Raw genomic sequence first — 22,453 nt, forward strand, 5'->3', positions numbered from 1 at the left:
TGGTACATGATCAATGAAAGGACAAAGACAAATATTAAAAAAGATTATTGAACTCTTGCTCATTAATGCTAACAAATGCTACTTTTAATCACCAGGTCAATATGCATTTTGAGCCCTGTTAAACCAAAGACTCAGTAATCTTACCTACATGGTTACCTCTTAGTGCCTAAGTGCTGCTGTGACTTCTATAGGCACAGATGATTTACCACAGCTAAATCACTAAATTTAGTGCCTAGCTCAACTCCTGATTTCTTTCTCCAGGAACCCACTGAGGCTTTACAGCTAGTGCTGGATGTAACAGTAACTTTTGAGCTGCAGAAATAAACTAGCATCACCTTCCTGTTCCACACTGGGCACAACAGTGGAAACGTGGCAAGCTGCAAACCTCTCCTTCCCAGCATGGCATCAGCTGCTGACCAGGCTGCAGCAAAAGCAGTGACAAGCAACAAAACTGATTAGCTTCATGGATCATGAATCTGTCAGCCAGAGGCTCCAACTCCATCCTAATTAATTCTCCTTCTCAATAGAAGATGTTAACTGTATTATGGTGTAACATTCTCTTTCTGTTGAGGGCGGACATTCCTGCTCTATCCAAAAACCCAAATGGAAAAATTTTGAGTTCAAGACTTGCTCTTACTTTCTCCTCCTGTTTTGCAGCTCAGGGGCAGCATTCCCTATAAACACATAATATAAATACAACTGTGAACAAGGGAGCAGTGGTACAGAACACTGATGCTCTATGCACCTTGAGAAAAACAGCCCACTGCATTTAAAACTAAAGTAAAAAGGGAAGTGAGTAATTTTCAGAAAAAGCCTGGAAATTATGGTGATACCAGAAGATACCTTCTTCACAGTCTGTGTTCCTTATGGAACAGCCTTGATGTGGAAATATCCTACAGAAGAAAAGTCAACACCTTCTCCTTCTTCCTGGATTTATTCTGAGAAGTGCAGGTACAAGATACAGCACAATTCTTGTTGGTGCTTTAAGTAAGAGGAAATCCACTAAACCCATCCTCCATATTTTCTTGTACACAGTGATGTTGATCATTTTCTTATAAAGTGAGATATTAAATCTACTCCATACTGTGGGGATTCCCAGCAGCTTTTTTTCACATGCTCCTTGACATATTTTTTCTTATTTTATATCTAAAAGTCTAAGAAAGAAATCCCCCACACTCATTAGAAAGAAACCAGACCAAGTCCTTGTGCCAGAGATAACCTCAAACACTTCCTGTATCAAGGAAAAATGTCTTTTCATGTCAACCACAAACGATTGCAATGTACAATGAGTTTTCCAGAATACCTCTGGTCATGGGAATTTCCCACATTCCCAGGCTGGACAATGGGATTTGATGTCTGTAGGATCTGCAGACTGAAGAACAGCAGCAGCCTTCCTAAAATAACTGTCTCTTCTACCTTAGGACTCTCTCTTCTCTGTCCTATTTCCTACAGGAAAGACCAAATGTACAGGAATTTCTGTCCTGCAATATTTCTGGGAAAGGGAGAGTCGTTTCTAGCTGGACATAGGAAGGTTAAAGCTCCCCATGAAGTTTCAACAACACACATTGGACAAGAGTTTCCTGAGAACTGCAGATCTATTTTTTGTTCTTTTTCCTTCTCTTTTAAAATTCCAGGCCAGTAGAACTGTGACTAATTGCTCTGCACATAAAAACCCAACACATGTTTCTGCCTTTTGTTTTGTAACACATTTGTTCTATTTGGTTTAATTCCTCCTTTCTCTATGACAAATTATTTTTATATTTATAGTAGAAAGCCCTGAGAACTGTCAATCAGTGACTGATAGCACAATATATATGCATAGTTAACAGATGCAGCATGAAGACAACTCTACTTGTAAAGAATATTAACCCTTATATTTAGGATTATTAGACTCTTCAAGAGTAGCTGCTGCACACATGAAATAAGAGGCCTTGTATTTCAGTGAGCTATTTCTGGTTTTCCTCAGGCAAACAATACCAGAAACATGCCATTATGTCTAATACCCTTATTGATTTATACATATAAAAATGCTAAAACTAGTTTCAATCACTTTTAAAACAAGCCTCTTTATTAACATGAAAAATGGCTAAAAGCTCGTGCTCACATCCTTCTGTAGTAAAAAGTATTTGCCTTTTTATTTTTTTGGTAACTTAACTCGAGTCACTAATATGTTTTGAAATACCATCTGTAAAAAATTTCCACTCTATCCCCTAGTGAGCCCATCCGGATCTGCCTCTGGCTGTATGCATGCTGCATCACAAAGCATTAGGCTCATTGGAAATTAATGGAGAGGCTGAAATCTGCTTTCAAATGCTTTCCAAAAATCCCCAAAGAAAACAGATCCCCTGTGCAACTTTATTTTTAATGGTGCTGCACTTAAATTTAAAGAGGAGCTCAGCTAAATTCCAAGTGACATGTATTCTGCCTAATTTTAGGTGATTAAAACAAATGGCTTGTTTAGCGATTCTCGAGATTTTGGAAAGATCCTCATTCCTGTTCCAACTGGATTTTTAGCTTGCATCCTTTAAAAGTGAAAACTAGACAAGAACTGTCTTTAAAAAAAACCCCATAAATGTGCTCTAATAAAATTCTGCTTTGAGATTGGAGAGCTCTTTGAAGTTGAGTGAAATATAACAATCAGTGAAACTGATGAAGTGATACTAAATAAAGGCTAAACCAAAGGCATTGTGTCAATTTAATTTGAAGTCCTTATCAGCAAAACATATTCAGAAAAACACTAACTTTTGTGCAACTTTTTGAAACTTAATTCTGGGAACTATGTCATCTGTGGGGAACAGCAAATATAAACTCTCATTTCTGCTTTGCCAAAACTCAGACCTCATATTTCAGATAGGGAAGGTTCACCAAGAGCCATCCAGAAAGCCAGAAGATGTTTTCTGGGGTGCATTCACAAAATTTGCTGCTGCCACCCAGGGCCATTGCTCTCCAGCAAGCCACGTGAAGCCACTCAGCTGCACCTCCAGCAGTGACTGTTAGCACATTTCCCATTAAAGAAGTACTTTTCCACTCAAGGTGGTGCATCAAGATCCCAGAAAAGGTTCTTTGTGGCAAAGGAATGATTAATCCCAGCATGTCTGCATGGTGACAGCCCAGATAGCTCAGAGCAGAAGCTTCCTCTGAAGCTTCTCTCCTATTGCCTACTGAGCCCGTGCCAGACATCAGGGAAAGACAGTGGAGTTGATGAAATCAAAGGAATTATTTTCAATAAATAATGCATAAGAGTAAACTCACCCTTTTTCACTTGCACAGAACAGTTTGCTGTACCCTTGAAGCTATTTGTTATTCAGATAATAATATGTAAATACAGAAAGTTATCCCTGACTATTAAAAAACGTACTGCAAGTATTTAATATTAAAAATTTTAGGTACTTTTGTTTAAATTTCACTATCTCTCTGCCTCAGCTGGTGTTGCTGCTGCTGGACAGAGGCTCAGTATCAGAGTGTTACCTAGAAATGTAGGGCAATAAAAAAGTTTTCAAGGTAACTGCTGCAGAGCTCCTCACGAATTTCATTACAGATTTGCTGTCACATTGCAGTGTAGTGGTAAGGAGGAGAATGGGGGAATGCAATAATTTTCCACTATCACTTCAGCTAACAATGTTTTTTATGGTCTTGGGAGGATATACAACAACGTTTGGCAAACAATCCCTTCTTTAATGGCTTCCAGTGTATTTCACAGGAGAGCAGCTTTAATCTTTGGTCAGATTCAGTTATGCAGCAGTATGTTTCTTTCTGCCTGTGTACAAATACAGAATGGCTGGGGGAGTAAACCACCAAAGGGGGTGTCAGCCATAAACTGAATAAACCCACCCCACCCCTGCCTGCCAAAACTGGACTGAGAAGCTCTTTAATCTTGACTTGACCCAGCTGCTGCAGGGCTGGTTGTGTCCCAGAAAAGGAATGCTCCCCTGGTAATCCCAGCACTTTGCTGAGCTGGTGCACCAGCTCATTTGACTAACCAGCAACGGCCTTGACAGGTTTGAACAGCAGTCACGAGCTTCCTCTTACTTTAAATGATCAATTCCTATCAGAGTAAAAACAGAACCAAGTTTATGGTATGTGGGAAGAATTATAGTTCCAATAGAGCAGCGTTCCAAGAACAAATGCATAAAGAACATTGATTTAGCACTGAAAATGGGAGTATTAAACCCATGATGTTTAGATGCTTTATATGGGATGGAGGAGAGAGCCTGGTGGCAGCAGCAGAGTGTTTATAAAAAGTCTGAGTCAGGCAGAGAGGACAAAGGAAGGTGCATGTGCTGGATGTGGGCAGGAAGCTGCCTGACAAGCAGATGATGGAGCACATCCAAAGCTCTCAATGAACTCTGGATCAGAATCCTATAGGATAAATCAGCAGTCACATCCTGAAGTGCAGATGGGACTTTACTCCTCTCTCCACCTTCTCCAGTGATACTTGCAGGATTGTTTCCCATACATTACAACTACTTCATGAAATGTCCTATTCAAGTGAAGCAGCTGAACACGTCTCAACTTCACTGGGGTTATTCATACACTTAAAACTAGGAACATATTTAAGTGCTTCATTGGACTGAAGCCTAATTGCACTTTTATAGCTTTTGTTTAAATTAAAGGCTAGTTAGAGGTGAACAGCACAGTATTCAACAGAATCATGCACTTACAAGTTAAATGTTAACAGTTCCTTACCTTCTAACTATTTATATACTTCAGTTTATATAACTTCAGAAAACTCTTGCATTTTTATTTAGCTTTGGTTACATTTAGAATTTAAAATTTAAAAATATTTTAAAAATCCAGCCACACTTGCTATCTAGTACACAGCTCATGCCTAGAACACACACTTCACAGCAGCAAAACAGTGCAATGTATGGGGATTTTTTTATATTTATGAGCTTTTATGCTAATTCAAAAAAAAACCAGGTCAACATAGCTTACTTTTCACTCAGGTTGACAGAAATTGGGCACATGTCCTAGACCAGGCAACGTATTTAGGTAAGACTATGAATTTGAGCAGGCCAAGGACACTCAGAGCCTTTTCCTGGCTCTGAGAAGATTTGGCCACTGCAGCCCTTCAGTGTTGCTGCACTGCTCCTGCCCAACCAGCCTGCTGAGAAACTCCTTCCCTTTTCACTTTATGTCATCTGGTATCTTTTCCTAGCTGTTCACAGGCATTTCAATTCACATCCTCAGTGTCTGAAGACTTAAATTTATTTGCCACCGTAAGGAAAGCCAGGAGTGAGTCCTCTGCACTGGGGGAGCAGAGTATTGCCATCAACTGTGTGCCCAGCAGCTGAGGTTCTGCTCACAACCTTCTTCATCCCTCATCTGCAGACACACACATTCCACCTGCTCCTTCCAGGCTGTTTGCTCAAACCTGCACTTGCAGAAGCTTTCCCCCCAGTGCTTCCATAGATTCTGTCAGGCAGAGGAGTGGAGAGCTCCTCTCTGAGCAAACAGAACACAAATTCCCTGTCTCTTGACACACTGGGTTAATAACACCAAGGCAATAAGCCAATGGAGTAGCTGGAGGTCAAGCATTTGTTTTCAGGCAGTGTAGAAAACACAGGAGCAAAGCTTCAATGTCATTTTTATCTTGAGTTTAATGTAAACTGCTCCATGACCCTCTGGGAGAACTGTGTCCTAATGAAACATCCACAGCAGGGATGAAAGCTTACTCCAGTTGCTGAGTGAGACAACTGTTCACTTTGTGGATGGAAATAACTAAAATTTATGCCTTTCCTCTGAAATTTTAGGGGTACAGACTAACTTAGCAACAGCACCCCAGGGTATTTTAGTGCACTGTTTTAATTATTATTGCTGCTATTAATATTCCACCATTAGTCAAGACTGAAGTACTGTGTCTGCCTGAGAGGTGTGTTTCATACCACCCCAGAGGCCAGCCCACTGCTGGGGCCTTCAGAAGACAAAATACATAAATGCAGAGTCTAACAAAAGTCTAGGAGTGTAGAATAAATAATATACTCATCCCCCTGAGCAAAGAAGAAAACAAACTAATTAAGGAATTATTTGACAACCTGAAGGCATCTCACACAGGTAAAACGCAATTCCAAAGGGTTTCATTTCCAGAAGCTGAGAAACAGGGAGCTTGTGCAGAAATAATACACAGAGATGATATCTCTCTCCAGTAACTCAAATCTGCCTAGTGCCTCACTGATAGATCCTGACACACCAACTCCACCTGAAATTGTGGGTGCACTTAGACCAATCTCCTTTGGAGCTGCATTTGACAAGGTGGCCTGGTTTGACTGTGGTTTGTTTAGGAGAGCACAGCAGAAGGTCCAGAAGTAATGGAACAGATGACAAGAACAGTTCAGAAAGCTGGAGGAACAGAAAATAGAATCCCCATACTTCAATAACATAAAACTTCCAAACAGCTTAACTGGCAGCTGCTGTTTCAGAGAAACCAAACCTTGGAAAGCATCTAGATCAAGCTAACCAAGACAGGGAGCTAACATTTGCCAGCCTGTATCTGTCAGGTACTTCTGGCTCTGGCTACTTTTAAGAGTCTCTCACTTTTACTAGCACTAAATTCACTCTAAACAGGAGACACAGGCAAAACAAGCAAGGACTGACACTATTAAAATGAAACACTGCATCAACCTGGAGTTCACAATTCAGTTTTATTTCAGACAGAAGAATAAATTGTCTGACATTTTGGCCTGTTCATGTTTTTATCACAAAGACACAAACAACAACAACTAAAAGACCTTGAGGTTATGTGACCTGAAACCCTGACTTTCCTGTACTACAAAACCTATCCAAATAAAATATGAATCAGAACTCACTGATTTTTAAAGCTGCACCAGGAAGACATCTGGAGATAATACATATCTCACGCTGTCAGCAGAACTATATTTGCATATACTTTTAAAGAAAGAAATGGGAAACGTTATTTCAAACCATTACAACTCCTTCAAAGCCCTACAAAGAATCTCAGGTGTAGTGTAACAGAAGAACATGCAGGAAACATAAAAGGAAAAGAAATACTACACTGAATTCATTGCCTGTCTTGTTCTGTTACTTCTTTTTATCCTGTAATGTGATATCATAGAGTGTAACATAACATGACAGTTCAGAAATTTACAGGAATACCCTTTTCTCCCTGGAAGTGATAGCAGGCAACAAGCAGCCATGGGCTCAGGGGAGGGAAATGAAAGAAATTCTAAATGCTAGCACACAGCTGCAAGTCCTGGCTGGATCTCACTAGTGCTTCTGCACCACAGATAGGTATTTACCTGTGAAAGGAAAGCTTACACAATTTGAAGCACCCCACCATTGCTCTTCTTTAGGAGGAAATACTCTTTCTGCCATAGGAATATTGTGGCTTTCTATTTTCAAGTTCAAAAAATGACCACAGTCTCTAAAGCATACTTTAAAAGTAAAAAAAAAAAGCGGTGCTTGAGGTGAATGTGCAAGTCACATGAGACACATTTGGTCTGAGGATTGATAAGAAAAATTGAGGGATGTAAAACAGAACATCTTTTCCTCCCAGCTGAGCAGGCTGCCCATGCTGGCAGGTCATTCTTCAATGAGTGTTGCTAGCACTAAGAGCCCCTCTTGCCCCTGCATGCCTTGCAGCATGTACCATTTTGGGTTGGATTCACCTGCAATCCTATTTAAACTGGCTGCCCTAGGTTTCTGAGGGAGAGGCTTCCAGAGGGCATCACACTCTGCACATGATAAGCAATGCTGCCATGACATCTTCTGCTCCACAGAACTACAAAGGCAGCCAAGTCGATCACCCCAAATTAGATGTCTAATTTCTAGTCAGTGTTATGCAACCCATCCTAGGTAAACTATTCATGTATTCAAGAGTACATTCTGGTGCAGACAAATTGCAGGGAATGGCTTCCAGTCTCACTGCATTTAAACACAACATTGCAATCAGTTATTTTTCATACTCCCTAGTTAATCAAATTCAGCCTTCACTAAATCTACATTTATTAGTGCTGACAGTCATGCAGAACTTGTCTTCAACAATTAGTATACACAAAGGCACTGCAAAAATGTGGAAGAGGAAAATTACTGCATTTGAACATAAGGTGGCTTTTTGGAAAAGGTTGTTCATTTTTATGGCTCTTTTTAATTTAACCTTTCTGGTACTTCTTTCATCCCCCAGGTCAGTGTTAATAATCAAGACCTATGTTATACACTTTGCAGTATAATTAAAGTCACTACTTAATTGGAAAGCCTAGCACTGAACAAAAGGGAATCAATAATGAATCTAATGGGAAAAGCCAGAGAAAACAACTATCGAATATCAGGAATAACTGTGAGATGCTGCCATGTGTCCAGCACTGCTGCTATGGAGACAGCCAGTAGTCTGGTGATGGGAAGGCTCTGCTCATGAGCCATGTCCTGCAAAAAACTGTGGTACTGGTGTCAAAAAGGGGATGAAAGGTTTCTCAATTTTTTTATTTTTTTTAAATTATTATTGGGAAATACAGTCACTGTGTTAACCAGTTTCTCGGTCAGTCTTCTCACTGGAGTCATTGCACAACTAACTAAATTTGCAAAAACCTAAAGGTGACCTGGAACTTGGGATACAAGGGTTTGAGCCCACTAATTCCAACTAATCAATCATGATTTGTGCAAAGCAAGTGGGGCTCCAGCAGAGGGTGGGAGAAGCCCTGAAGTCCCTCCATAACCAGGGTCAGGTCATGCCTACAGGACTCAGTGACAGCTCCAGAGGGACTGTGCTGACACAGAGCACTGGGGTGGAGGTGCCAGGAGCACCTATGACTTACTCAGGGTTTTCTTTCCCAGCCAAAGAAACAAGAGGTGGTTTTTTTCCCTCTCCTTGGAGGGCTTTGCACAGTTGCAGTCTGAGCCCTTTCCAGCCACACAAGAAACATCTCCCAAAATGCAGTGATAAGCCTGTGGCAAACACAGGGATACACAAATAAGCACAGCTGGCCCAGAGGCAGCAGTGTGAATGAATTTAGGTTGTCAGCTGATATCCCAAATGATCTGAGTCAGAACTACACCACCAAACACTGAGGAGGAGCTGCTCAGAGTCCAGCTCAGCACAGAGGGAGCAGCACAGGGATTTACTCAGTCCACACCAGTTCCTTCTGCTCTTGGGCAAGGCAAAAGTCACCTGAAGCTTGGGCACATCTCTCTGGGGCTCTATCACCAGTTTTTCACACAGATAATGTGCATGTAAAGGTGCTGTTTGCAGGGGATTCACAGCCCAAGGGAAATGTCCAGCCCATGTTACTTGGCAAAGCTGGTCAACAGCTACATAAAGTCCCAGAGCACATGTACAACACCCCCTCCTTCACCCTGCTCAGAATCCACATCTGGACATTGATTGGGGATCTAATTAAAACACTTCAGTTGGTTTCATCTCGTACTGAATTTCCCTCTAATAAACAATCTTAATCTGTTGCCCAGAGGTAATTCTGTCTGCTCCATTTTCTGTCTCTGTTTTTTTCCTTCTCTCTGCTTCAATTTACGTCATATGTTCAGAGTGGCCAAAAAAGGGATTTTTCAGAATTTTAGCATGGTTTTTCAGATTGATTGAGAGTGGGTGCAAAAAAAAAAAAAAAAAAAAAGTCAAACGATTTCCTATAAAAAATAACCCCAATTGAAATCAAAATATCATGCCTATACTTTGATTGTGAAACATTGTCAGCTGAAAAAAAATGAAATGCTTAATTTCAACTAATGTTTCACTTTACTGTGACCTGATATTTAATCTGAAAGTATTGGTAGAAGACAATGATTTAAAATTCATCATTTTAAGACTGATTTTTAAAATGGAAAACTAAAGGTTTCATTGGTCTAAACACTTTGTTTAAACAGACATTTCACAGAAGATGTTCAGCCTAACACAAAATATTTTTAGGCAATTTTTTTTTTCACTTGTCATTTTCTGCTAATCAGAAATTCTGATTCCTGGAAAGCTCTGGATCTGTTCCACTTCAAATATTCCTTGCAAAGAGACCCATTAAATTGAACTCATGTTAACCTGGAAAGAATCCTAAGGGTCTGTTTGAATTTGGAGTTTCTCGTGTCATTTCTCTAAGCAGTGCAAAGAACACCCAGCATCCCCAGAGGATCTGAAAAAGGGTCACAAAGCACAGCAAGCAGCAGAGGTGGGGGAAAGCAAATAATCCCAGACCTAGAATTTTCCAATGCACTGACCCAGAAGCTGATGCTCTTTGAAAGCCATCTGCCTCCATGCCCTGCTCCTGCAGTGCCATCCTGCACTGTGGGCAGAGGAGCTGCTGCCCACAGCCTGGGGCAGGGACATCCAACCACCCCACTGAGCCTCCTCCCAGCACAGAGAAACAGCAAACACACGGATGATGTGGCTCTAGAGAGCTGCTGACTGATGGCTCAGATATCACAGAGACTCCACAGAGAGCAACCACCAAAAGAAAGGGTCAGAATTAAAGGTGATGGTTCTGCCTTCTCCAAAGGCTGGAGCTCGCTGGTCACTAAGGACCATCTCTGACAGAAAGGCTTCTCTCCAGCTGCTGGCCTCACTCGAGCTGCTGTTATTAAACCTTTGAATGAACAAACCAGAGGTCTATTTATCAAGTCTGCCCCCTTGATAACGCTATTTGATCAATTCCAGAATTCTTTTTGATAGGTAATTAAAAAAGCTTTTCCTTAGGTATAGAGTGGATTGAACCATTAATTACACTTCACAGCCCTAGAGATGCAATTCTTTTGCTATTGTGAGATGTCTGTAGAAAACCACAAAAATGCTTGCCTCCATAAAAGAACTGAATAAATGAAAGCAATTTCCTCGAGACCCAGATTTCTGCGCGTTTTATGGCTAAAGACTTGAGTTGCCACGGCATTAATAAGTTTGTTCTTTAGGGCTGAATTTTCTCAATACAAACACCCAGGACCGTAACACAAAGAAATATCTATCTTCTTTGGCTGATAGAGCCAGCAGACTGAATCCATATATTAATATTATTGTTATCACTGAACTGCCACAATGCACTCGGCGTCTAGTTGCACAAAAAAAGATCAGTTAAATTAAAGATCCCCACCAAGCAGCGACAATTTTGTGTAAAAGCCAATTTAGCCATTATGGAAGCTCCAGGATCATATTAACTTTTCTCAAAAGTATGCATAATGCATCACAGCAAGTGGTTTTGACAAGTGCCTGTGTGTGTGTGTCTGCGTGTGTGTGGATGTGTCCTGCATGTAAAGAAACCCCTGAAGTTATTTAAGTTGCAAAAACAACTGATGGAAAGATAGAAAAGGCTGGATTTACAGGTTTTGCACCTGTTCAGTTCAACCCCTTGCTATCCAGCCTGGGCATCAAAAAGAACAGGGGAATTGATGATATCCTGAGAGACAAAGCTTTTGTTTGAAAGCATCTGGTTAGTTGACAATTCCCAATTTTCCTGAATGCTACACAGTAAAACAAACAGCTTTTGTAAATTTGGGGGCCTCTCCCCCTCTCTTTGAATGACATTGATGTTTTGTGCTAGAGCTGGCAGCAGTGCAGGCTGTTCTTCCCCCAAAAGGATGAATTCTGCCAGCCTGGTGCAGCCACACAGGGAAACCTGTTCTCCTCCCCTCTGCAGGGGTTTGGGTGGCTGACTCTGGGAAGTGCAGAATCTCCACCAAAATCTCAGCTCTGATGCTCCAGGTCTGGTTTTGACTATTCAATCAAACATTTGCCCTTGGACATTAAAGTGAGAAAGGCATGGACAGAGTCCAGCAGGCTTCACAGCATTCCCAGGGGCTGAATTCAGGACTGTTCTACACCTACACATATTGGGAGGGATAACTGACATAAATGCATGTTCTTCTGCTTTCCCACACACAAGGTTCACTGGCATCAGTGGATTAGTTTCACTAAGTGCTCCATTTTTTCAATCACAACACTAATTTTAAATATGGAAGAACATATATGGAAATTAATCCGATAACACTTCACCATCAAATAACACTTTTCCTGGAGAACTACAGAGCAAGCTCTAGCTTAGCCGTGTGCTTCCAGAGAAAAAATAACCTGTTCCTTACAAGAAAAGCTTCTCTTTCTTCCATTGCACAGAGGAAATAAGATGTGTTACTGAGGGCTAGAAGTCCTGCTAATACTTTACTGCTGGGAAGAGAGATCAGGACATCAAACATTCTAAGCTCTCTGCAACGTATTTTCTACAGTGGTATAGCCCTTGAAAAATGTCAAGTATTATATTAGTTATACATCTCTGATAGATACTTTAAAATCTCTGATATTGAGAAGAAAGAGCTGGGATATATTTATTATATCATCCTAGAATTTTGTAATTGTTGTGTGATGTGGAATCACAAGAAAGCTGTTTACTGCCCTTGCTTCTGTTTGGCACAAAACCACAACATGCAAAAATTTGCTCTAGTCTCCTGCAAAGGAGAAAATGAGACAGAAAGAGACAGAAATTCATATCCTAAATAAAAGGTTTCTGAGCTAAAAGGAATATCTGCAGTGGCAGCAGCAGGTAGGAAAGCAGAACAAAATGTGAGCAAAGCATCTTGAGGGCAGGAATATCCACCAGCCTTGAGACTGTGCTGCAGTGGAAGGACAGGGAGGTGACTCCAATTTGGGAGCCTTCGTGATCACAGCTGGCTGACTGTGCACCTCTGTAGTGCAATGTATTTTTTAATTTGCTGTGTAGGGATGAAAATCTCTCCTGAAAAGCAATTGAACTGCCAAACGTTTATGAACCTATGCTTGTAGATGGAACAGAAGGCTTATTTTATCAGAATAAGATAGTGGGCAACAGTAAGAGGGGAGTTCAAATGAACTGAAATACAATATTTCTGACCAAGCTTGGAATATTACAAGTCCCAGGTTTGCATACTGAAATCATGTTTACTTTCATAAATTGTGCCTATACAATGCAGACTTGAGTATAAATTCTCCCAGTTCATATCTTTAATACCAATTGGTGTGTGCAAATGCATAAATAGAATATTTTAAATGGAAACCAGAATGGGGAGAAAGTAGAGTTTAATACTTTGGGAATGTAAATTCAGGTAAGTGCTTTTATTCACAGGCTGGCCTGTGAATGTACATGGGCTTTGTACATGGCCTTGGACATTGATTCTACCTGGCTTCTCCATTTAGAAATGAAAATCCCTCCCTTTTAAAAAATGAACATTTCTGGGAGTGACATGAATATAAATCACAAGCAAACTGAGAAGAGCTCAGCAGTGGAGAGCTCAGACCATGGGACAAGTCAGCACACAGAGGAGTTGGACAAGCATGTCCTTCTCCTCAGGGCTGCTCTCAAACCATCCAAGGGGGTAAAAGTCTCCTCACACCAAGAGCTTCTACCTTCTCCACACTTTCACTCGTTTTCCATGGCAAATTGAGACTGAAGGGTTTTCCTGTGACTCATCAGCATCTAGAGAGAAGAGCATCAATTGCAGCATCTAGATCTACCTAGAACCACCTCAGAGGTGTCAGAACATGCCAAGGCAGGCAGCTCTCCCAGTCACTCAGACATTTTATTGTGTGGCATGGCCTTCTGAGATACCCACAAGGAGAATGTCAAAAAGCTGATCTGAATGACTCATCAAAGCTTCTAAGGAAAACTGTGGGAGAACATAATCTGAAGGGAAACATCACTGCATTGCAAGTGGTCTCATGCTTCTGACAGCTGCTGAGCTGGATTCAAGCTCTGCAGCCTGTGCTTCTGCATTTCCTAGCAGAACACATCTCATTGACCCTCATCCTCCTGACCACAGCAGCAAATAACAGCCAAGTCAAACCTCACTGAGCTGCATTTGGGAAACCTCTCTTTGACTTTAAGGGTCTCTGGGCCAGATCTGATGCACAACTCCAATATTTCCATAACTAACTACAGACTCCTTTTTTCCCAGCATAATCCCATGGTGGATTTTTATGATCCATCAAGAGAGAAGGAGAGATGAGACCACTGAGCAAGTCATTGTGATTGCATCAAATGTGGTATCAAGGCAGTAGATTGTTTTCTCTTTGCTACTTCTGTTACCTGGGTTTTCTTTTCCCTTGCAAGAGTTGAGAAAACAAACGCTGAGTCAATACTTCTGAGATCAGATTAATATGTAACACAGCTAATGAAATTTGTAGTTAAACTGAAGTTTTGTTTTTGGCAGCTTGAACTGCCTAAAATCCTAATTCAATTGCAATCTACTCACAGAGCACAGCTGTTTTGCTTGGCTAAACTTTTCTCACCACTTAATAAGATACTTTTTTATTTAACTTTCAGTTCTGCCTAGGAGCCCCAGTGGGTCTTTTAAAACAGAAGATTATTATTAGAAATTAATTAAGTATTCCTTTCAATTCTGTCTCCTGAGAGCAACTAGGCATTGTTGCTGATCTCCTCTGCATTAAGACATTACTGATTGTCATTCATGGGATGACAGTGTGGATGTCTCATCTGGAAAATATATAACTCCATAAATATGAAAGATTTGAAAGTTATTTAATACAAAATATAATAAATCAGTGCGAATAATAAACATGTAATTGCAATGTCAAGCACAGCACAGGCGTGCAAAGACTATAAACAGTGGAATAAAAATAGACACACATTCCAAAGACAAAAAAAACCTCCCTGCAATTACAGGACCCCGATGGATTGCACTTAGCCCGTGTTTCAGCACACTGCAAACCCTGACTAAACAATTCTAAGAATATCAAACGCAATTAAAGACAGTTGCTTTGATAAATTGGGGTTATTTTTAAGGGACCAGGGACTCTAAAGTGTTTGTTGCACTGCTCCCTTCCCACTGCATGTGACTGCAAGGAGCTCTGACTGAAGCTGCCACCCCTGAAAGCTTTTTCTAAATGAACCAAACCCAATAAGCACCAAAATCCTGATGCAGTTTTTTATCTGAGGCCTTAAACATGCATATTAACACACTGCTGACAGAGTTAGCTGTGCATTTAATGTGGCACTTCATGCTTGAGGTGGCAGTTGGTCTACTTAATTTTCAGTCAGCTCAGGGGTATCTGTACAAGGAATACTGTCACATTCCCACCAGGAAGGGATGTGAAGAGAAGAATGTCATCATGGGTCAACAGAACAACAATCAGTCTCTTACTCCCCATAATAACACAGAATTCAACTTACTTTTTTGGTCTGTAGTCAGGGATGGACCTGTCCAGTGATATCCTGTCACTGAGTTGGGCATTGTAACCATATTCTTCATATTTAGTCTCTGATTCATGGCTATCATCTCTCAGGGTAGCAGCCATTCCCCCCTGGCCCAAGCCTCCTGGACCTTCAACTAATCCCATGGGCTTTGCCAGACCTAGATGAAATAGATACAAAAAAAAAATCAAATTATTAATGTAAAGGATATGGATAGAACCTCTTCTGTGACCACAGAATGTTTTCAGATAAATGAGATCTGAACTCCCAGGAAGCTCAGCTCTGAAATCCTCATGGGTCTGTGGAAATTATCCTTAGCTTTTCCAACCAGAGTCCAAATCAACACATCTTGTAGTATCTGTGCATAATGAGCAAACTATAAAGAATCAATTAGCAGCTTCCACAATTTCTTCTTTTTCCAAAATGCCTAATTATTGTTAAGATAATTAAGAAAAAATTTTCCCCATAAGAACTGGAGGGTTTCCCACTGTAGCCCATCATAGCTTCACTCATTTTAAGGGAGATATTTCTACCACATGTGGATGTGTCAGTTTAATTCCACATTAATGTCAGTTCTGATATCTGCTCTTTGACTCCAGGATCACTGCAGCTCTGGTCAAGGTTTGGTTCCCACTTTGGGGACTCACCTATGGAATGGTCACCAGCTTCTGCTGGGTAGAAAATACAGGGTAAATCTGATTTCACTGGGTGAGTCAAGAGATGGGTGATTTGGACTCAGCCTGTTCTCACAAAGATGTGCTAAAACTATTTTAAAGGAGCTGACACTGTCTCTCACCTGGGAATCACTCAGATTTCCTCTGTACTCCACATCTGACAAATGAAATATGTAAGATACTCAGCTCTGTACAGCTCACAGCAACAGAAATTTTGGACACTTAGTAAGTGCTGAGAAATTGGCCAGTCAACAATGCATTTATAGGTTTCATTTGCTGATCAACTCAAAAATAAATGTAAAGCAAAACTAAACCAACATAAAAAATGCCCATATGATCACATCACCAAGAACCTCTTCCATGGCAACAGGCATTTAATTTTGTGCTGAATTCTCATAAATAAGCTCCTCAAATATCCTGTGTTTAATGTCAAAGCTTTCCTTTCCAAAAGGCTCACTATCAACAAGTCATTATAAGTGGCAAAGCTATTTATAATAATCCTGGGAATACCATACAGGGATGTGTGAATATCCCCAAAATCATTTACGACACTAAGTGAAGCAATTAGAGCTTGACCCTCTCAACACTCTTCAAACCAAGAAGTTTCCAAGAGGAAAATGTCATTATTTGAACTAAACTATTAAAAAGAAAGAAAGAAACTGTCAGCATTTGTAACAACAAGCACACAAGGCAGTGCAAAGGTGGGATTGGCTTCTCCAAGGCACATTAAGGAGAGCAGTTCAGTCCCTCGTGAAGGAATTCTCTTGCACCTCACTGCTAACAATATCCTGACTTGTTATAGCTCCATCACAATCTCTGCTTAATGACAGGACAGAACAGACAGTGGTTCATTACTGCTCTGAAAGAGCAAAAATTTGCATTTTCTCCTGCAGTGCTTATGACAAAATCCTGTGCTTAACGTAAAGTGCAACTGTACAAATAGTCATAAACTAACATAAAAGGGCTGAGTTCCTGCAGTACTCAGGAATTCTGCTACTGAATTTCAGACATTGCCCATAAATACTGCAATCAGTTATCCTGAGTCAGGACCTTGCTTGTGTTTGTGTCTTTGATGCCTTCTTCCTGCTCCTCACTACCATGCACTGAAACAGGACTAAAACTCATCAAAACTTGTCTTGATTTCAAACCACGGAAATTCTTCCAGCTTAATTAGGAGAAGCACTTCAATCCATGTTCAATATTTCTGAAAACATTTCAGGGAGCTTCATTCTGAAGAAAATGGTAACATTTGTCCTTTTTGTTCCAATTTAGGATGAGAGGCTACTTGGCACTTTGACTTTCCTTTGGAGAAATTAGAACAGAGGGCCCTCCATGCCTGGCCTGACAATTATTCCTTGCTTGAGTAATTACAGAAATTACATGTCTGAAACTCTACATCTCTCCCCACCCAAAAGAAAAACCACAGCAACCTAATCTTCCTGCATGATACAGTCTTAGACTTAACAGACACCAACAGCAGTGACGCTGTAAGACTCTGCTTTATATGCCTAATATAGGGAATCTTAAAGGGGGCTCAGTTTCAAAGAAAAGTCAGCAATTCCCAAAAAACAAACAAAAAAAAAATCAAATTAAGCACTTTAAAAGGAAAAAAACCCAGAAAACTTGACAAAGCCTATGTCCTTGAAAGACTGTAATGTGGAAATTCATTTGATGATCATTTGGAGTCATCTGGGCTGGGTTCTGATATAACATCAAAGCAAATTGAAGATGACTTCATTAAAGTTAACTGACCTGCTTTAATGAAAGGATCTCCAAGATGTGGTGTGTTTGTTTGACTTTAAGCAACTGATGGTGGAATCAAACACTGACACACAAGGTCCTCTTAGGCATCAGCAATTTATTCTCCCCTTTTTATACTCTTTCTTCATATGCATAACAGGTGCTCCTTATTACATTACCGTTGGTCAGTAAACTATCCACAGGTGCCTTTTCTAATTAGTCCCTTAGGTCCTCATTCTCTGCTCCATTCTCTAACAAAGGTGTTTACCTCTCTTGTTGAGGGGCAAAGCTGTAACTTGTTTAGATTTAGGCTGCCTGCAGCCTTTTCCTATCTTACTCCAAGCAACAATTTGTTTCCAGTCATTGAAAACTTTATTCTTCATACTATATGCTCTTGCAGTTTATGGAACAAAACATTTGACTCTCTATAGCACAAGTAATGTGAGAATGAAACTTGCAACCCACAGGATGCATCAAGCACTTGGCTATTTTACTTCTGAGAGAATCAGTTAGACAGCCTGCCAAACCATGCACAATGATAATTATTTCATATACCTTTTTCTAAATCTGATATTCTACCTCTTAAGCTGCTAATCTGATCTTGGTCTGGGAAGGAGTCTGCATGTGTCTGACTTGTTCTCAGAGCACATTGCTGTGAGGTTTTTTCTCCATTCCTTACCCAAATTGCAGCTTAGTCTGACAGTTATCCTAGCAATGCAGTGACATTGACCAATATACAGCAGCAACTAAACAAATATCACATTGCTTCCTCCTTCAAGAAGAGCACTAAAGTGTCTCTAGAAGTTCTCAGGAATTATGAATGTAATCTATTTTATATATGTGCATGTGTGTTAGATGCAGCAATTGCTTCACTGCATGGTTGGTTAGCTGGACCCAATATAACCATGTCTTACATATTTTCATTGCATTTTCCATCTCAAAGTTGATTTGCTGTTGCTTCAGCCAGCGTCTCCTCAAGAGAGAGCTTTTTCCCATCACTTTCTAAGTCAAGATGACGAATTGCCAACCCCCAAATCCACACTTACTGCACTGGTCAGGCTTCTAACAGAACACAAAAGGAGTGTGTGTTTCTTCACTTCAGCAGCATCCCCCCAAACATAGGTTGGTGTTAAGAGATGAGAGCAGGAGACAGAGCATCCCCAGTCTGGCTCAAGCAGAGGTGAACATGACATGACTTCCAGCACATCCTCCATGCCCTCATCTGAGAGTACTTTTCTGTTTTCTTCTTTTTTTTAAACTCATTGCAGACTTGCAGATCCTCCTGTGATCTTTGGTTACTCACCTACAGTCCTACCTCACCCCATTTCACCTATTTCTCCATGGCACATGACACCAAGGAGGGCAAGGCACAGCAGCTCTGCTGACAGCACTGAGATCATGGGGCCAGCTCTGAAATGAGGATGTGCACAAAGGGGATGCCCAGTGAGCTGTTATTTTTAAAGCTGTCTTTTCTTTAAATTTTATAGACTAAAAATACCTGCAGCTCATACACTGGGAATGGTCATAGCCCATTCAATGCTGCAGATGACAATGAGGTCACAAATAATTAGTGTCTGTCATTCATTTCAAATTTATTGCTCTCACTGCAGAGATTTCTGTGTAAGACAGAAATGGTTGGGAGAATGGAGAGCAGAATGAACCAGCCTTGGTTCCTTAACCAGATTAATTACTCCACAGGATGCATAATTTTCTAGGAAGAAAAGAGATCTTCTATTTTTCATCATAAACCCTGTCACAATGGGCAAAGTACTAAGGAGATTTATGTGAGAAACTATGGCAAAAACTAGATCAGATTACGGCTGTGATTATTTTACTATCATTTTTTCTTATTTGCAACACAATTACAGGCAGCTGTAAATCAGGTTCAGCAAAGGTTCTCAGACAAAATTAAACTTTTGACAAAACAAAATAAAAATAAGTGATTGAAAATAATAATAGTATGTCAGAACACTGACAGAACTGCTGCAAAATCTCTGGAATGCCCTTGCTGGCCTGTCTCAGCCTTAGCTTGAGAAGGGCTCCAAAGGCAAACTTCTAAGCTTTATCTGCACTTTGATCATCTGCACATTTGAATTGCTACAGAAAAGTATTTTGGTTTCTAGCACCTTAAAAAGAAGGGGATAAAATATTTCCTTCTGAAAAACCTGGCATAGGTCAAAAACCCTGACATAATCACCCAGCAGTTTTACCTGTGACTGCTGAAGCACTTCTCTCTTTTAAGCAGGAAACAAAACTCACCAGCAAAACAGTTATTTCCTTCCTTTTCCAATTTTTATTTCTCAGCTGAAAATATCACTGCATACCATGTAAGGCAATAAAAAACTTTAGATCCTAGTTTAACCAAGAAAAAAGAATCAGGTACAATAGCAACGCCACACAGATTGACAAAGCTGACTTTTAGCATTTCCAGTTACAGCTTTGGAAAGAAAAGAAAAAGGTTCATAGATTCTAGAATAGGTTCAGTAACACCTTAAACAAGACTCAGCTTACAATGTCTTTCTAAGCTATTTTTATATAAAACCACCTGTTTAGAGGCAGGAATTAGAGCAGTTGCAACTATTGAATCAGCCCTAATGCTTCCACCTTGAACTACTGTATTGCGCTAATTCTGTAATCTTGTTCTGTTGCAGCTAGAAACTTCAGGTGAAGGTTACAGCCTTAATAAATGGCATATCTGTAGGCATGGAGTGAAGAATTGATCTTCCCTTCTTCAGGAGCTACAGTTTAGAGTGAAGCAGATGCACAAGAAAAGCAGCTGGTTGGAGGAGGAGGAATAAAAGTGCAATAGGAGTGAGCCATTCAGCACTAAGCTAAAGGTCTCAGCTCACCAGCTGTTTATAACTTCATTTTAGTGTTCCCTAAAAATAACTATTAGCTGATAATTTCAAAAAGAACACGCTCACACCAGAGAAGGCTCACTGGTATAAACAGCCCCTTGCCTCTCACACACACCCAGCAGAGCCCCACAGGCATAAATTTGGTGAATCCGTTGGCAGTTCAGTGCACCAATATTAAACCTGAAAAAGTAAAAGCACTTGGCAGTTGCAAGCATGAGGATCAACAATATGCAGGGGAAAAAAAATCTTATTTGGAACTATTTCACAATTTGACAGTATTTCAGCCAACTCTGCAAACAGGAGCATGCAGCACAGGGAGTTGGTAGCGTCTAGCTCATGATTCAATCTAAATGTTAAACAGAGCCTGGCCCTTAATTTCTGCACATCCCAACTTTCCATATCCCAAATCAGTTTCTCCCACCATGACCCCGAAGCAAACCTACATAATATGTAAGATTTGCTGCCCAGAGAACTGATCTGAATTTTGCCCATATTAAAGGTGCTCACTTTCTGAGCTAGAAGGAATGCTGAATGTGGAGGAGATTTATTTTACATACAGAAACATTCAGCAAATCACATCCCACAGGGATACAACAAGCTCCAACTTTTGGAAACTGAAGAACAACAAACAAAACCCCATCTAATTTAACTGACTCCAGCACTTCCATTTATCTGAAATCCAAAACACAGCCTTATTTTTTTATAGTTGTAGTCAAGTTTGCTGCGTCCTTGCTTGAAAAGTTTATGTCCCCTGGTGCCTGGTATCAGCCCCAAGTATCTCTGCAGATATATCAGGGAGAAGACAAACAGCATCCTGCAGCTGATGGTTTGAAAAGGAAAAAAGTACAGCGACTTGTAAAGCTGAAGCACTTGATATGCTACTTTTTGGCTCTAGCAAGAGGAGGCGCAGTGATTTTGTAGATTAACCTCATCTGCAGACCCCAAATGGAAAACCTGGGATGATATTTCTCAGTCTTGACACCCAGATGAGAGGCAATCCTACAAGCCATCCATCTGTGAGAAGGCTGCTGAGTGATGGTGAAGGGATGAAGTGATTTGGCAGCTCTGCCTGTAAGGGGCTGCTCCTTCCCCACCCACAGATGCCAGTCAGGTGAGAGAGCAGAACCAGGAGCCTTGGAGATGAAGTGGATTAGGACAAATTACCTGGAAAGAGGACTAATATCCAACCCCTTGTGTGCTTTGCCATATATTTTCCCTTCAAAACAGGGACTTCTCCAGGTTGCAGAGGGCACTGTGAGACACAACCAATGAACAGCTGTCAAGTGCTCAAAATACATTACATGGAAAATCCCAGAAGGATGCCCAGGGCTGTTCTCAGCATCTGGGCTGGAAGCTGACCCTTATTCCATCCTACACACTCTGCTCCCACCATATTGGTGCATTAATCTTTAAATCCTAGATGGTAAGTCCTACCAGAACAGGATTTGGCCAGAACAGCTTTTTTTCCTTAGTGTTTTCACAGCATGAAAGCCAGAATGAGGATCCCACTGCAGCAGATGCTACATGAGCCCAAAAAGACAGTTCCCACCCAAAGAACTCATTATCAGTGAAGACAAGAACCAGGTGCAAGAAAGATAAAGAAGAAAGAAGACATGAAGACAACATGGTCAAGGTGTTTCTGAAACACCTTTTGTAGAAAAGCTTGTGATAAAAGCTCCCTGCTCTTTCAGGTTATTTTGAGATGATGAAAGGTGGCAGTTCTGTGTCTGTAGAGGGAAGGAATCCATGGACATATCTGGCAAAGCTGCCCCATGACAAATGCAAGATTCCTATTGCATGATTTCATACTTTGAGGAAGAGGAGAGGAATATCTGAGGAAATAAAAAGACTGAGGGCCAGGTGTAGGAGACAGACATAGCAGGACAAACTGTGTTAGTCATCTTGGCACAAGGTGGAGAGGGATCTAGTTCATCAGTGTTGACAAAAGGCTTGCTGGGGGAAAAAAAAGAACACAATGTCCTTGCAGAGCCATGTTCTCTCTGGATCTGCTATTCAGTGGTGCAGCACACACATCACTGCCCTCTTACAGGCCTCATCTTTTGTT

General features: G+C 40.7%; 1 protein-coding gene across 3 annotated transcripts in view; it reads right to left on the minus strand.

Annotated features, from left to right (window-relative positions):
* The window catches only part of GALNT9 (polypeptide N-acetylgalactosaminyltransferase 9), a 355,464-nt gene that overhangs the window by 84,703 nt on the left and 248,308 nt on the right, over positions 1 to 22,453 (minus strand). For 2 of the 3 annotated variants that reach the window (XM_085075745.1, XM_085075744.1), the window contains one exon: positions 15,096 to 15,276. In XM_085075745.1, the coding sequence (XP_084931871.1) occupies positions 15,096 to 15,276 (181 nt within the window). Of the gene's footprint in view, positions 1 to 15,095; positions 15,277 to 17,542; positions 17,661 to 22,453 lie in introns of those variants that run through there. The other variant, XM_085075746.1, reaches the window with a different exon arrangement.

Source organism: Lichenostomus cassidix, chromosome 15 (assembly GCF_008360975.1).
Source record: "Lichenostomus cassidix isolate B80296 chromosome 15, HeHo_3.0, whole genome shotgun sequence".
In the NCBI taxonomy this organism is placed as follows: domain Eukaryota; kingdom Metazoa; phylum Chordata; class Aves; order Passeriformes; family Meliphagidae; genus Lichenostomus; species Lichenostomus cassidix.